At 31.8% G+C, this 17,947-nt stretch overlaps 1 protein-coding gene across 3 annotated transcripts; it reads right to left on the reverse strand.

Moving 5' to 3' along the window:
- Positions 1–1,136: 1,136 nt before the first annotated feature.
- LOC109072621 (dynactin subunit 2) lies at positions 1,137–16,742 on the reverse strand. Of its 3 annotated transcripts, none has more exons than XM_042759052.1 (15): positions 16,557–16,739; positions 13,786–13,854; positions 11,918–11,923; positions 9,810–9,906; positions 8,252–8,313; positions 8,064–8,162; positions 7,134–7,294; positions 6,090–6,240; positions 5,381–5,446; positions 4,606–4,644; positions 4,333–4,410; positions 2,980–3,051; positions 2,805–2,907; positions 1,686–1,777; positions 1,137–1,610 (listed from the first exon to the last, which is right to left on the reverse strand). In XM_042759052.1, exons 1-15 carry the CDS (start codon positions 16,590–16,592, stop codon positions 1,524–1,526), a joined length of 1,218 nt encoding a protein of 405 aa, XP_042614986.1. In that variant the 5' UTR covers positions 16,593–16,739; the 3' UTR covers positions 1,137–1,523. The 3 variants fall into 3 exon arrangements, with proteins under 3 accessions (XP_042614986.1, XP_042614987.1, XP_042614988.1); XM_042759053.1 differs by having other exon boundaries at positions 7,134–7,290; positions 8,060–8,162; XM_042759054.1 differs by lacking the exon at positions 11,918–11,923 and having other exon boundaries at positions 16,557–16,742.
- Positions 16,743–17,947: the final 1,205 nt, after the last annotated feature.

A 17,947-nucleotide genomic window follows, 5' to 3' on the forward strand; every position in this document is an offset into this window, starting at 1 on the left:
GAAAACCAAACTTAAGCTGCTTAAAAATTGTAGAAAAAAATTAAGAACTAAACAAAGCTGATGAAACATCATGCCAACAAAATAATGTCCGTATGACAATAATATATACTGCATTAAGGCAACGCATATTACTTCTGAATGTAAGGATTCAAGTGTGAAGATGAGCATCAAACAAATAGATTTCCATTTCTATATTCATATTTCACATTAAACTATAAAATTGATACTTGAGATAAAAAAAAATAAATCACTAGCAAGACCCGCTGAAATTATTTAAAAAAAGCTACAAATATTTAAAAATATACGAAGTCATAAAAATATAAATCTATAAAAAAAAAATCTACAATAAATATATAGAAAATAAATATTTTATATTTTTATGGCTTTATATAAGAAAAATTCTACAAAAAATTTAAAACATTTACAAAAAAAATCTACAAAAATATAAAAACATTTACAAAAAATGTAAAAAAAAAAAATCTACAAAGCCAAAAAAAATATGAAAACTATGTTAAAAAAATACAAAAATTTAAAGTTTACTAAAAAATTCTACAAATATGTAGAAAACATAAAGCCACAAAAAATATAAAATTTATTAAAAAATCTACAAAAATGTAAATACACATTTACAAAAAAATCTACAAAAATATAAAACATCTACAAAGCCACAAAAATCAATTAAAAAATGAAAAAAATTAAAAACAAGTTTACAAAAATATTCAATTTAGAAAAAAAAAAATCTACAAAAATATACAAAGCCATAAAAATATAAAATCTATTTAAAATAATTCTACAAATATGTAAAAAAAAATATAAAACCACAAAAAAAAAATCTATAAAAAAATCTACAAAAATTTAAAAACAAATTTACAATTTACAAAAAAACAATCTACAAAAATATAAAACATCTACAAAGCCACAAAAATGTCAAATCTACAATTTTATTTTAAAAATTTAAAAATACAAATCCACAAAACATCCTCAAAATATTAAAAAATAAAAAAAGTAAAAATCTCAATTTAATAATCATTATCCAACAATCATAATGACTGAAAAACCCACTGAAATGTATTCGTGAGGGAACCCTGGGAAAAATGTGTGGAATGTTGTGAAAAAAAAACAACAACAACATGAAACCGATTTCTGGAAGCATTTTATTACCCAGAGATGCATCTGAAATTCTATATTGGAAAATTACAATAATTTGTGGAGTGCGTCACACATTAATAATACAATAACAGTTACAAGCGATCGCTCAGAGCGAGTTAAAGTCGAGATAAGCCTGTGTTTACACACACAGCGTCTCCTCTCCTTCAAAACAAAGTCCGTGTGGATCACGATGGAAGGTTTTATCGCTGCTACAGAACTCAGACTTCGTGTTTGAGGGACAGCATCTGAACGCTGAAGCATTAGGAGCGTCTGTAGTGTGGGAACGTTCGGTCTCTGCAGAAAAACAAAAGGGCGGCATGAGAATCAGAGCTGGACTGGAATGGACTCCCTCTTCCTTCTCTCTCTCTCCTCCTCTATTTGGAGAGTTTCTTCATCCTCTGGTCCAGCGCGGAGAAGTTCTCCTCCACAGCCAGCAGGTTCTCCTTCATGGTCTGCTGGACCTGCGAGTGAAGAGCAGCAGGTTTAATGCGGTGTGTGTTAATGCGAGTGCTGTTTCGGTGAGACGGAGGACAGACCTGCGAGAGCAGACTGCTGTTGTCCTTCAGAGAGTTGTTGATCATCTGCTGCGTCGTGTCCAGATGGGTCAGCAGCTGCCCGAACTGCATCGCTGCATGACAACAGACCGCAAGAATCAGACACACACAACAATAATGCACTCCTCTACACACACACACACACACAACAATAATCACATAAACACTTCCTATATTTGGATATTTCTATATAAATTATTTTAAGTGAATCTCAAAACTGTGAAGAAAAGTCCAGGTCCAGTTTCACCCCAATACAAAAACCACCAAAATAATCATTTATTATTTTTGTTTTGGAGATAAAAATAATATTTATAATAAATTTATCAAAATATAAAATATATCTAAAAATCAATAAATATATATATTTAAGAATACTTGTAATTATTTAAATTTATTATAATATTATTATATTAATATTACTACTACTAATAATATATTATTAAGACTTATTATTTTTAGGATTATATTAATACTACTACTAATAATAATATTAATATGACTATAATAACAACAACAATAATGATACTTTTTTTTGGAATCAATAATAATGATAATTAAACAATCATGTAATAACCATCATTATAATAAAAAAAAAAGTTCTGGGGAGAAGATAAAATAATTTAGTATAATAATATTAAATGAAAATATTTTAATATATAATGTATAATATAATATTATATATATATAATATATATATATATATAAGATAATTAAGATAATAATGTTATTATTCTAATTTATAACAAAATAGTATTATTATATTACTACAAATAATAATATAACTAATATTATTTTGAGAATCAATAGTAATTTATTTATATTGTTAATATTAAAGCATTTTTAACATAACAATAAATATAATTTTTGAAATAAATAATAATAATAATTAGTAGTAGTAGCATTTTGGATTAGAATATTATTATTACTATTATTTATTATTATTATTTTTTTTTTTTTTGCAGAAAGCACGTGAAGCCTCATTTTAGATCTATAATTATTATTTTTTGCATCTGTTAATTTTCAGGTCAGTTAAAGAGGTGTTTGAGTCCCAAAGCAAACGTTAGAGTGAAATGCGAGAGAGCAGAATGAAGGTGAGCAGACCCTGCTCGTGCAGCTCTCTGACGGCCAGCAGTCTCTGCAGCAGCTGCGGGAGGCACGTGGCCATCGCATCCCACTTCTGCACCACGTCATACAGCTGAGACACCTGCACACACAGCAGAGCGGTCAGAGACGGTCAGCGAGCGCCGGAGCTCTGCTACAGTCCTGCGGGACGCACCTTGTTCTGGGTCTCCGCGTCCTCGACGGCTGCCTTGTGTTTGGCGATTTCATTCATCTTCCCCAAAACACTCTGCAGGAAACCAGAAGCACAGCACTGACTCAATAACATTATTACTATTATTATTAGAGGGGAATTAATGATAATAATCATCAAATTATTATTATTGTTGTTATTTGACGGATTGATTATTTAAATGAAAATACATTTATTAAACAATTATATAATAATAAAAAAATTTTTTTAAATTGCTGCAACATAACTCAGAAGATCAGATACTTTTGCAAAAAATAATAATTATTATTAAACAATTATATTATAATAATAATAATAATAATAATAATAATAATAATAATAATAATAATAATAAATAAAAGTACTCATTATTATTAGAGGGGGATAAATAATAATAATAATAATAAAATTATTATTGTTGTTATTGTTATTTGAGGGATTAATAATTGAAATTAATTAAAATAAATTTAGTAATTAAAATGTATTTATTAAACAATATAATAATAATAATAATAATAATAATCTTTTGCTGCAACATAAGTCAGAAGATCAGATACTTTTGCAAAATGTAATTATTAAACAATTATATAATTATAATAATAAAGTGTTATTATTATTAATTATTTTTATTATTAGAGGGGGATTAATAATAATCAAATTATTATTATTATTGTTATTTGACGGATTAATAATTAAAATTAATTTAATTAAAATGTATTTATTAAACAATTATATAATAATTATAATAATAATAATAATATGTATAATTATTAAATAATTATATAATAATAATAATATTAATAAAAGTATTATTATTAATTATTAGAGGAGGAATAATAATAATAAAAATAATAATCAAATTATTAATATTATTATTATTGTTATTTGAGGGATTAATAATTTAAATCAATTCAAATAAATTTAGTAATTTAAATTAATTTATTAAACAAATTATATAATAATTATAATAAAAAGCTTTTGCTGCGACATAACTCAGAAGATCAGATACTTTTGCGAAAATAATAATAATTATTAATTATTATTATTATTATAAAAGTATTATTATTATTATTACAATATTATTATAATGGGGAATTAATATTAATATTAAATCCTTGATGCTTCAGAACATCAGATAATTACAAAAATATATGTACAATATTAATAATAATTATTATCATTAATATTATAAACATCATGCACAAAATTAAGCAAAACATTTTAAAAAACAACTACATCACTATGACGTGTCATCTGCATTTTTGTGGGCTGAAAACTTCATAAAGGCACATTTTCACAGAAGCAGGGAGGTGATGAAGTGATGACTCGTGGCTTTACCTGCAGTCTGGCCTCCACCTGGTCCAGCGTGGCAGCGTCCAGCGCACTGACCCTCGCCTGCAGCAGCTCTATAGTGTCCTGCAGACAGGAAGTGACCTTCTATCACACAACCAAACTCATTCACTTCACAGCAAGCCGTCCAGAAGTATATCTATTTAACAGATCTGCGATGCTGAGCGCATGTCAAAAATGTTAAAGGCCTTTTTATTTCATAAATGCATGTCTCTGTGATACTAATGGTGCTGTTATAGAGATGATAGAGTGTGTGTTTACCATCAGACTGCCTCCCTGAACCCCGGCGCTGAGCGGACCCTGCGACACACACACACACACACACACACACACACAGAGATCAGTGACAGAATATCAGTCTCGCTCAGCAGTGAGATGAGATGTAAATGATCCAAGCATATAATGCAGTGATTGAGAGATGAAGAAATAAAGGCTCCTCAGAAGATGTGAGATGTTCTGGAGGCTTGTGAAGATCATTCCTCCGCTGAGGAACAGTGAAAGTAAAGCTTCTGGAAACAAACGCTCCTCAAAAGATCCTGATGATCAGATTTGATCATCATGATTGATGGAGAATCAAGTAAAGCTGAGCTGCTTCAGTCCAGTAAGAGTTCATCTGGAGATATTACTGCAGTTATTCTGACCTTTACTTGATCAAAATCACTCAAGATCTGACACCAGAAGCTCCAGCTTTTTTTTTTTTTTTAATGCGCAATTAATGAAGTTTTTTGTTTAAATGAGTGTTTTTTCTTCTTTTAAATATAAAAAAGTAAACCGCCAGTAGGTGGCAGCAAGAGACTGTCTTAAAAAGAGTGCGAGTCATTGAGTCGTTCATTCAAACGATTCGTTCAGACAACTGACTCATTCAAGTCTTTACGAATGGACCACTGAATCAGTGACTCAAACACCGCTTTGGAACTATTTTTATTAAACAAAAATAAAACCTGTACTAAAATGTAAGTCACTTATTATGAACACAGATCATCAGAATCATTCTCTCATGCTCAGTCTGGGAGAAAGCATCGAGCGCATGGCAAACCTGTTTCTCTGAGCCGGATCCCACTGCCGTCTCCAGTTCGGCCAGCCGTCTCTCCAGCTCGGCGACCTACAGTCACAGAGAACGCCTGCGTCAGAAACAATCACAGGAAGCAGGGATTAAACTGTTCCGTCAGCTCACAAAGACTTCATTCCTGAATGATTCAGCCGTTCGTTCGAAAGTATATTTTGTGTTTTTGTGTTATAGTATGAGAGTTTTTGTGACATGTTGTGGGGTTTTTTTTTATCTTTAGCATATAATTTCAGTTATTTAAATAATTTAATATTTCTGTATTCAAAATGTTATATTTAAAACATTAATCTCCAAATGAATTTAATTGCACTCATGCCACCTCTGAGCCTCTTCAAACGTCTGAAAATGTACCAACAAGCCACTTCTGTGTTCTTGGTAACTTATTTGTCTTAGAAGAACACAAAAGTGGCTTGTAGGTACAGTTTGAAGGCATGAGTGTAATTAAATTCATGTGGAGATTTTTAAATCTAACATTTTTAATACAGAAATATTAAATGATTTAAATAACTGAAATCCACCAGCAGGTGGCAGCAAGTCGCTGATTCTATCACTGAATCATTCATTCAATTGATTCGTTCGAACGGCTGAATCATTCAAGAATGAAGTCTTTATGAACCGACAGAACACTTTAATCCCTGCAGGAAGTGACATCACACCGGGTGGTTCGTACAGGCCGTACTTTAGCAGACTCGGTGAACTTCTCTTGCTCCGGTCGGCTGTGGAGCTCGTAGAGAATCACTCCGTCCGGTCCTCTGGGTGCCGCCGTCTTTCCTTCTGCACCCGCGCCGCTCCTCACGCCCCGGGCCACCTCCAGCTGAGTCAACAACCGCCTGCAGCGAGAGAACACACAGCTTTCAGTCTTCATTTCCTGAACGAGATTAAATACTCGAAAACGAGACGACGATGAGGTCATTATAAGATAACCGTGACTATATCAACATGCAACATTATTGAAACATTATTGCAACTTTTTTTTTGTTCATTTTACCAGTTTTCGTAATGTAGACAGAGAGTGCATATCTAAGTCTTTGATATTAATTTCTATAATAGCCTATAATAAATCAGCACACTAGTTGAGGTCAAAAAACCATGTTTATGTTTATTAAAAATGACTTTACTGTCACTTTACAGCAATTTATTGCGTCCTTGCTGATTGAAAATATTAATCGTTTAGTCCTGACCTGAATATGTTCCACATCCTGCCAGAGCTCGTGAATCTCATGAACCAAAATCTTTTTATTTTTAATAAATAAAGTGAAGATAAAATATCACAGACTGCTGTACAAGTCTGCGGTTGCCAGATATCAAGAGCTCAAATCCCCCATCAGAGCTTCTCTGTTAAAAGAATACCCTTTCTACCTAGTGTTTCACTTAACTTTCACTATCTGGCAACCATAATGTAGACAGAGAGAGTGCATATCAAGGTCTTTTATATTAATTTCTATAATAAATCAGCACACTAGATGAGGTCCAATAAACCGTGCGTATGAGTCCACATGCTACTGATTTGTGCTTACTTAAAATAAATGTCTCAGATCACAACAATCATTACGATTATCAGTACTATTATGAGTAAAAGGCTCAGACATGTAGTCTACTAAAACTTGACTAAACAAAAACAGGACGAGGTTGACTATCTGATAAAAGCAGGATTAAAGTAGAGCTGACAGGACTTCACAGCCATCAGAGAGCAGATGCAGCGTGTGCTGTATTTGGATCTCACTTGGCGAGCGCTCCGTCAGGGTCGGTGAGGTTGATGTGAGCGTTGGGTCCGAGCAGAGAGTCCAGATGAGCTGAAACCAGCTGCTGTTTGAGCTGCGCCGCCTGCTGAGCCAAAGCCACCGGAGTCAGACGCTCCTCCGAGCTGCTCTCTTTAGTCGAGGCCTGCAGAAACACACAGCAACGTCAAACACAGAACATGCTTTTACAGTTTACACGCATGTCCAGTCTCTGACAGACAAACTTTAAGACTGGGACTGTGTATGTCTGCACTTATTTGATCAAAAATAACTGTTTTCAATGTTAATACATTTTTAAATATTATTTATTTCTGTGATGCAAAGCTGAAATTTCAGTAGACCTTACAGTACTCCAACAAAATCCTTTTGATATTTAAATATATAAAAAAAAAATACAAATTAAATTTATTTTGAGCAAAATTTATATATAATGTTCATTATTATGCACCAACATAATAGACTAAACACTGTTTTTGACTTTTTATTCTCATCAAACCTGCATTTATTTGATCAAAAAATAGTTTTAAATTGTGAAATATTATTATAATTTCAAACAGCTGTTTTCTATGTAAATATCTGTTAAAGTGTAATTTATTTCTGTGATGCGCAGCTGTATTTTCAGCATCATTACTCCAGTCTTTTGGTGTCACATGATCTTCAGAAATCATTGTAATTTGCTGCTCAAGAAACATTTCTGATTATTATCAATGTTTTTAATTTGCTGCTCAAGAAACATTTATGTTTGTTGTATTTTTTTTTTTTGGTTTTTATTTTTGTGGAGATGGTTTAGAATGACATTAATTTGTTTTAAAAATGGAAATCTTTTGTAACATTATAAATGTCTTTACTGACACTTTTGATCAATTTAATGCATCCTTGATGATTAAATAAAGTATTTATTGTATAATTCTGACCTGAATTTGTTCCACATCCTGGCAGAGCTCGTGAATCTCATTAACCAGTCGCTGATATTTCTGCTGAGGAGTTTCCTTCAAGCCACAACCCTCCGCTAACTGCAGGACCAGAGAAAATAAATCAGAACAAACGCTGAGACTCAGAACGAATCATGAAGAAGCTGATGATGAACGAGTGAATCACTCACAAGCTCAAACTCTCCAGACTCGTAGCCCACCCTGCGACTCTTACTGATGCGGTCCGAGAAATCTGCACACACACACACACACACACGCGCGCGCACACACACACACACACACACACACACACACACACACTCACACACACACACACATAAACACGCGCACACACACAAACACACACACACGCGCGCACACGCACACACACGCGCACACACACACATAAACACGCGCACACATAAACACGCACACACATAAACACGCACACACACACACGCGCACACACACACACGCGCACACACACACATAAACACACGCGCACACACACACACACGCACTCACACACACACACACACACATAAACACCGCGCCCGCCACAACACAACAAAATTAGCACAACACAATGGAAACGCGCGCACATAAAAGAGAGAAAAAGAACACACACACACGCGCACACACACAGACGCGCGCACATACGCGCACACACACACACGCACGCACGCACATACACGCGCGCACACGCACACACACACGCGCACACACACACATAAACACGCGCACACATAAACACGCACACACACACACATAAACACACGCGCACACACACACACATGCGCGCACACACACAAACACAAACACGCACACACACACACACACACACACACACACACATACATACATACATAAACACGCACACACACACACAACAATACAGTCAGACACAAGCAAAACCAGACCCAATTACACAGCAGGGTTATTATAGTTAACTAAAACCATAAAACACTTTTGTGACTTAAATTAAAATTTTAATTTAAATTAAATTTAACTGAACTTTAAGTACTAAAAAACAAATAAAAAAATAATAAAAACTAAATAGACTACTTAAAATGACAAAAACACACAAAAACAAAACTTTAACAACTTAAAATAATAAAATTTAAATCAAATATAAAAATAAAAATTCATTCAAAATATTAATTAAAGCTATAATAGTATCACATAGAGTCACAGATCTGTAAACTGTACCACTGATTTGAAATCTTTGCTCAATTAATCATTTAACAAATTATTAATATTAACTTTAGGCTGAATTATAAACTAGTAATGTATTTATAGATCATTTAGATGCCCAGATGATTCACGTTAGCAGATGCAACATTAAAGAATTAATTAAGCCTGCATAATTAACACAGCTTGGATGCATTCAACATTTATCAATACATACACGTTCATAACAGCGCACACGATAGAACAATAAAAGTAAAACCAAAACCATTAAAAAACTTGAAATAAATTAAACTTTTCTGAAATAAACAAAAAAAGGTAAACTTATTTTATTTCAGATAGTTGCCAAAGCAACATTTATGATTTTCATTTAGTTTAACTAAATACTAAAATAACTAAATGTATAAATAAAAAAAATAAAAAAAAAAATAGAAAATTACAAATGCAACAAAATTGCTCAAATTAAAACAAAAAATACATAATAAAAAAATCATTAAAATATGATTCAAATCTATAATATTAACTCTGTGAGGGTAAGATCTCAGAAAAGGCTCTCCTCACCCAAACCCTTGGTGCTGACGTGTTTGTCTTTGAACTTGTCGTAAGCGGCGTTGGGATTGACGACGATCCGCTCCACGCTGTCACTGCACAGCTCCTCCTGCGAGACGAGTCAGAAACCAATCACACACACACACACACGCAGCGGCTAAACCAACAGATCTACACGCCTTGCTGATTATAAAGGAGACGCTTCTGAAGCTCTGATTGGCTGAATCAGAGGCAGTTAAGCCCCTCCCACAGAAGGGGCGTGGCTGATTTATTTAATCACTCAGAGATTTCACAGACAATCATGCATTTATTCTGTCAAACACACACATCAATCTGAAAATAAGTGTCAGGAAGAGATTGAAGCTGAGGACACAGGTGTTTAAAAAGCTTGAGCATCGTCGAAAACACTGCAGCAAACTGAAAACATCTATGCTGGACTATTAGTGTGCTGTGAACGTGTTATTATGAGCAGAGTTTAGTGTGTTACTAGGGAGGATCCAAGTCTCTATTCCCTTCTTTGAAGTAAATCTAGTTCAGCAGACATCACTAAAGGTTTGTTATAAGTGGAAACCGTACACTATGAATCTGCGTGTCTACCGTGTAATCGTTACGCTGGAGAAACACAAGCACACACAGAAGAGCGTCTGACGGACGCGAGCGTACGGTGAGCTCACACAGCTTCTGGACACTGCTCTGTTGTAACTGGCCGCGACTGTCAGCACTTACTGGACATTAAACGTACAGAGCTTTTCATCCTGGAGCTTCGAGAGAGAGCACACTTACAAATCAAACACTAATTTACCTTCAACATTTTACTTTGTTACGTTCCTGATCTACAGCATCACAGTTAATACAAGTCTGCACCAGTCATAATACAGCAGCAGTTTTGAGATTATTGGCCCATAACTGAGGATACTAGACTATATAATATACTATTATATATATATAATACCTATATATATATATATATATATATGTATATATATCTATATAGTCCTGCTATATGACTAAATGTACAAAAAAAAAAAATATATACCAATATATATATATATATATATATATAATGATATAGTCCCTTTTGATATAATAAGTGTTTTTATTATTTAAAAGCAAATGTGTAATAAATCATATAATAATATACATAATTGTTAATTATATATTTGATTATTGACCCCATAACTATATTTTATATATATATATTATATATATATATATATATATATATATATATATATATACCCAACACACATATATATACACAGAGAGAGAGAGTATATTTTTTAACACAAAAGGTCTTCTTAACAAACTCTTAAGCATTACTATAAATATATTAATAACTAATAATAATCATAATAAATATATTAAGTACTAAATATGTATTTTAAGTATTAGTTAGTATAAGTATAACTATATTAATAAATAATAATCATAATAAATATATTAATTATAAGTATATTAAGAACTATATAAGTATTAATATAATTATAAATAGATTAATAAATAATAATAAATATATTAATCTATACCAAAATGTTATTATGTGTGGTGTGTGTGTGTGTTGTGTGTGTATACACATATATATATATATATATATAACATATATATATATATATATATATATAATCTTGTATAGTATGTATTATTTTATGTTTAATTTATTATATTTATTTAATTTAATTTATATTTAATTTAAGACATATTCTTTTATATTTAATATACATATACATATACATATATTTTCAAACAATATCCTAAATTAAGTACCAGTGAAAATAATTCTGATTGACTCTCATGTGCTACGATTGACATTTATGGAGCATCTTCGCACCGGACAGTATTTCCGTCAGCACTCAAGTTTGTTTGTGTGCTGTTTTTTTTTTTTTCAAGCCAAGTTGAAATCATTTTCTGTGGTAACTGACATCATGTCACAGATGCTGTATTTTAACCCAGAATATTGCTTTAGCTTCCTAATGTGCGAAATCCTGATCTGTCAGATCGGCCAATCACATTATAGCTCCAGACGCGTGTGAGTTCACGGACGCGCATGCACAGCTCACGATCAGACTTCTGATTGGTTTAGAGGAGATACCGGGTGTTAAAGGGGAATCAGAAACTCTTACCAGCTCCTTGGGTCCCCAAAGACAGTTAGAGCAGAAGAGAAAGAGAAAAACAGAAGAGAGCGAGGAAGAGAAAGAGAGAGAGAGATGTTAATGTAGTTATCATATGACATGCACAACAGGAGCTGGAGGGAGAGGAGAACAGTTTCTACACCCGACACTGAATAACGCCTGTGCACCGCTACATCTGATCATGCTATCAACACGAAACCGCTCACAGGTCAACGTGATCTCCGGCTGCAAGAAAGCACTGGTCTACGGCACACGGGTCACGTGACCTGGAGCGTGTGCAGCTCGAGTCAAACGTTAGTCGTGCGGTTCTGAGGAGAGAGCAGATGTTAGTGTACCGCACGTGACGCAGACTTCAGAGCTTCAGGATTGAGAAGGATGAGAGACTCGAGATCAGCTGGAGTTACACACATACGAAGAAGGGCTGCACAATTCACAGTTATTAAACCAGAACTGTCATATGACTTAAAGCGATTATCAAAAATAAATTATGCACAAAACATAAGTGTCTCAGAGTGGAATTATACTCTGAGTTTGGGTCTCTTTTAATTTGCGTTTAGAAACACAATAAACATCAAGCATCCTTCCCATATTTATATTGAGAAGAGCTTATATTAGTATTGTAACTTAAGAGTTGCACAGTAAAATTATCATTTTATTTATATATATATATATATATATATATATATAGTATATATATATATATATATATATATATATATATTTTACAGTTAAATATTGCAATAGTAATATCTCTTATTTTGTTTAATATTTTTATTTAGTAGTACTAAAAAAAATTATATTACTAATAATAAATCACACTAAAAAATATTTTATATAAATTTTAATTTTTAGATAATTTATATAATTATTATTATTAGATACTATTATTGTTTTTATATATTTTGAATTCATTTTTATTTTAATATTTTCCATTTTCATTTGAATTTTTTGTTAAAGACTCAATAAGTTTGTTTTGTGATTATTAGTTATTGTTTTTTTTTCAATATGTCTATGTTTTTTTAATCTTATTTCAATTTTAGTTATTTTAGTACATCGAGTTAAACTAAATGAGAATGTGAAATGTTGCTTTGGCGTCTAGCTGAAATAAAATGTAGATTTTATTTCATTTAATGTTTGTTTTAAGCTACAAAATAGTTTTCTATGGTATTCGCTTTAGTTAATTACAACAGTCTTGATATTTTATTGGTTAAATTATTTAACTGTAAAAACAAGCACAGCAAAAAAAGGATTTTTTTTTTTCTACAAATTGCGCAGCCCTAGAAGGAAGTGAAACACACACATTATTTCTGTCAAACTGTTAAATTTACCACCATGTGTTCCTTAAAACACACTTAAACAGCTAAACGTCACTCCACATCCTTTCTCCGGCTGTAAGTGTGAGAACTTACAAACCGCTTCGACTTTACAAATTACATTTAGAAATAACGAACACAATTCTGTTCATGTTACGAACATGAGCCACATTCTACAACCAAATTAAAAGAGCAAACCGGTCATCAAGATTATTCATCACAGATTAATCATACAACCAATGCCACACACACAGTCAAAACTGGGAATATAAGTGTTCATAGTTCAAATAAATCAAACAACACCCCAATGCTAATCGTCCCTGATTAGAAAACAATCCAAAGGCAGGAAGATTTCAACCCATGCGGTCTCTGCGTTAGAAAACAAGGACGTCTTACTTGCACAAACTAGCATCCGGAGCGGGTCAGACAGTGATGGTGGGTTAGTGAATGAGGAGGGAGAGTATAATTAGCTTAAATGTGAGTCTCACACACACACACACACACACACACACACACACACACACACACACACGGGTGGACACTCACCGACTCAAACTGTGCCTGATCATCCTCGGGAAGATCACTCGTCTCATAGACGTCAGGCTCGTTGGAGGCCTGCGAGGAAATTATATCATTTTAACAATATGATGTCAATCAAATGTGAGAACAAAAACACAACAGACATGAAAGCTCAAGTGTCTATAGATACATTTATAACTGTAACTTCTCATCACATGCTTTATCAGCATTTCTGTCTTGTTCTCCAGTGCAAAATAAGAAGTCTGGTTTAATGAGAAAATGGTCGAAATGAAGTGAGTTTATGATTGAAAAAGAACTAATATCTGCCAATGGAGTCATAAAAATCTACTTCATTCAAATGGAAAAAAAAGTTTTCATTCCTCTGACAGATATTTAATCTTGTTTTAACCCCTTAACTGCCACCCCCCATTTTTTTTTTTTTTGGAATTGGCGTTAACTTGTACTATCTTAAATTGTTGTGTTTTATTTTATGTTTGGTTTGTAGTATTGACCTAAGGTTGGTCTCTTTTTAAAGAAGAAAATTAGCAGATTTTGGCAAATGTACTGTAAATAAAATTATATTAATATATTAATTTTATTATATTTTATTTATTATAAATATTTTACATAACAGGTTTTACTCTAAAATTTATATAAAATTAAAGCCTTGTGTCTAAATAAGTTATGTTCCAAATTTGAAAGTTGATATAAAAAAAAATTGAGGTTCCTGTGAGATTTTATTTAGGGCGTCATACCACAAACAGCCACCGGGAGCCATCAAAACTCCTTTGAATTTTGTTTAATGAATTTTTCCCTAGATTTCTCTGTCAATTGTACTTCAATACTCAAAATAACCACCAAATATGGAATCCTGAGACTCAGACCTTTCCAATGATATGCTTGTTGCCAAGATTATAAAAAGTTTTGATTTTAAAAGACCGTAATGCATTTTGTAATATGACACTTGACTCCGCCCACTAAGGGGGAGGAGACCGCCATAAGATTTTAAAGTACCATTTCCATAGTAACGCAATGTCCGATTTCAAAATGGTTTTCACGGGATGAATCTTGGACTTCTAAGCTTTCAAATGATATATAATTTATGATGATTAATAAAAGATTTTATAGAGAAAAAGGACAACAAAAAAAACAGTGACAGTTAAGGGGTTAAGCATAAACTCACTTCATTTTGTCACTTTTTCAAGATATTGCATTTGTTTCTTAAGTAAACGCATCTTGATTTAAGGATGTTTAGATATTTGCATTTGAAAACAAAAACAGTGAGAGGGATATTCATTTTTACATTAAATATTTAATGCCACGACTTTATGAATTTAAGGTTTTCTTCTCTGATTTATGACCTTTTATAAGACCCACAGAAATATTGTATACACATATATACATACACACACATTATAAACACAAAAGTTTGGGATCAGTAAGATTTTTAATGTGTTTTCTGTTCATCATAGCTGCATTAATTTGACCAAAAATACAGAAAAAAAACAGTAATATTGTGAAATATTATTGCAATTTAAAATAATGGTTTTCTATTTTAATATACTTTAAACTGTAATTTATTTCTGTGATGCGCAGCTGTATTTTCAGCATCATTACTCCAGTCTTCAGAGTCACATGATCTTCAGAAATCATTCTAATATACTGATTTATTATCAATGTTGGAGACAGTTTTGCTGCTTAATTTTTTTTTTTTGTAACCTGTGTTACTTTTTTAGGATTCTTTGATGAATAAAAAGTTAAAAAGAACAGCATTTATTTAAAATAGAACAATATAAGTCTTTATTGCTTCTGTTGTCCTCATTTGTAAGTCGCTTTGGATAAAATGATTAAATGTAAATGTTATCACTTTTTATCAATTTAACACATCCTTGCTGAATAAAAGCATTCATTTCTTCCAAATAAATAAATAAAGAAATAAATAAATAAATACTGACCCCAAACTTTTGAAAGGTAGTGTATATTGTTTAAAAAAAAATTTATATTTCAAATAAATGCTGTTCTTTTTAACCTTTTATTCATCAAAGAATCCTGAAAAAAGTCTGATCAAATAAATGCAGCCATGATGAACAAAAGAGACTTCTTTAAAAAAAAAAACATAACAAATCCCAAACTTTTAAATTGCAGTGTAAGTATATAATTATGTTATGTTTTATACACATAACAGCAGAAAAATAGACAAACAGAGACTTATAAAAAATCATTAATAGAGTATAAATATTTATGGATGTATATGTAAAGATTAGGGGGACCGAATACAAAAGCCAGCAGTGAAACCCCGCATCAATTTAGGAGTAATATAATATAATTAATATAATATAACTGCAATAACCTGACATCAAAACACTGATATTATTACACATCTCTCACATCTGGCCAACGCCCTTCACAAACATCTATTTCTTCATATCCAGCCTGAGAAATACAGGTGTGAAACAGTCCCTTTACACAACATACAAGCAACTCAATACAAGGAAACCGTTATTTAAACAGTTTTTATAAGCTTTGTGTTTTGTTGACGAGCGCCAGTCACAAACATGAGCTAACACTCCTCCGGGAATCTGAAATAACTCTGCATCTCAAATCACTCAACGACTTTAAACACCTTGAACATCTTATATTTACTCAGTACACTTAATTAGCCTGCAGATATGAGTTTATAAATATGAATGTTTGTTTTGAATCACCTCAGACCGTTAGCCGCCGCGGCTAATGCTAATGCTAACGCTAACGTACCGCACTGTTGTTGTTGTTGTTTACGGATTGAATGAATCACTTACGATGCCCGGCAGGTTTGCGTACTTCGGGTCGGCCATTGCAGCACGCTGGAGGAAAAGAGTCTGATGTGATAATATATATGCGGTGTGTGTTTCTATACTGCAGTCTGAAAGCAGATAATAACCGGCAGCGGATGAACGAACAGGGCCGACAGTGACAGCTGTGACGTCACACGCGAACACAACCTCGCACAATCTCGCGAGGATTCGGGGAACAGGTATCTAGGAAATGGCTTGAAATGTGTTTTGAAAATTTAATTTTGAGCCTCAAAGCAGCTGAAAAAGGAGTCACAAAACTCTCAAAATAACAAAATAAATATATATATAATAATTAATTAAATCATAAAAATGTAAAATGAAAATAAATCATTTTAATGCATGTTAACAAATCATAAATTATTTTAATAAATCATAGATCATTTTGAAATAACAACAACCAAAATAAAACGCTTACAAAAAAAATAAAAATACTTTATTTGTTTATATGCATGTCATGTGACCATTAACCAACATCAGAGAACCGTGAAAACCTGCAAATCTGATACTTAATTATTAAAATATGTATTTATTGTTCAGTGGTGCTTCAAGTAAATGTATAAGATGAAAGTGGTTTAGCTGACAAAAAAAGCAGCATTTCATGTAAATAAGAAATAACATGAATTTGTGCATTTTATTTTAAATCTAATTAAGTACTTAATTGGAATCTGATCATGTAATCAGTTACTATATATATATATATATATATATATATATATATATATATATATATATATATATATATATATATACAGTACAGGTCAAAAGTTTGGAAACATTACTATTTTTAATGTTTTTGAAAGAAGTTTCTTCTGCTCATCAAGTCTGCATTTATTTGATCAAAAATACAGAAAAAACAGTAATATTGTGATATATTATTACAACTTAAAATAATTGTTTTTAAATGTATTATACTTTAAATGATCATTTATTTCTGTGATGCAAAGCTGAATTTTAGGATCATTATCACATGATCCTTTAGAAATCATTCTAATATGATGATTCATTATCAAAGTTGGAAACAGTTCTGCTGCTTAATATTTTTTTCAGAACATGTGATACTTTTTTTAGGATACTTTGATGAATAAAAAGTAAAAAAAAAAAAAAGAAAAAAAAAGAAAAAAAGAAGCTATGTTATTAAAATATAAATATTTTGTAATAACAATATACACTACTGGTCAGTAATTTGGGGTCAGTATTTTTTTTTTTTTTCTTTTTTTAAATAAAATCAACACTTTTATTCAGCAAGGATGTGTTAAATTGATAAAAAAGTGATAGTAATGAAAATATATTATTAGAATATATATTATTAGAATTTTTTTTTTTTTAATAAATGCAGTTCTTTTTAACCTTTTATT

Source organism: Cyprinus carpio, chromosome A6, assembly GCF_018340385.1.
Source record: "Cyprinus carpio isolate SPL01 chromosome A6, ASM1834038v1, whole genome shotgun sequence".
NCBI lineage: Eukaryota > Metazoa > Chordata > Actinopteri > Cypriniformes > Cyprinidae > Cyprinus > Cyprinus carpio.

Excerpts from the sequence above, each read along its gene's own strand:
- LOC109072621 (XM_042759052.1), bottom strand. The coding sequence starts at position 16,592 with ATGGCCGACCCGAAGTACGCAAACCTGCCGGGCATC. Across the intron at positions 5,447-6,089 it reads AGTTCACCGAGTCTGCTAAA|GTCGCCGAGCTGGAGAGACG; the intron begins GTACGGCCTGTA and ends CTGTGACTGTAG. Across the intron at positions 2,908-2,979 it reads ACGCGGAGACCCAGAACAAG|GTGTCTCAGCTGTATGACGT; the intron begins GTGCGTCCCGCA and ends CTGTGTGTGCAG.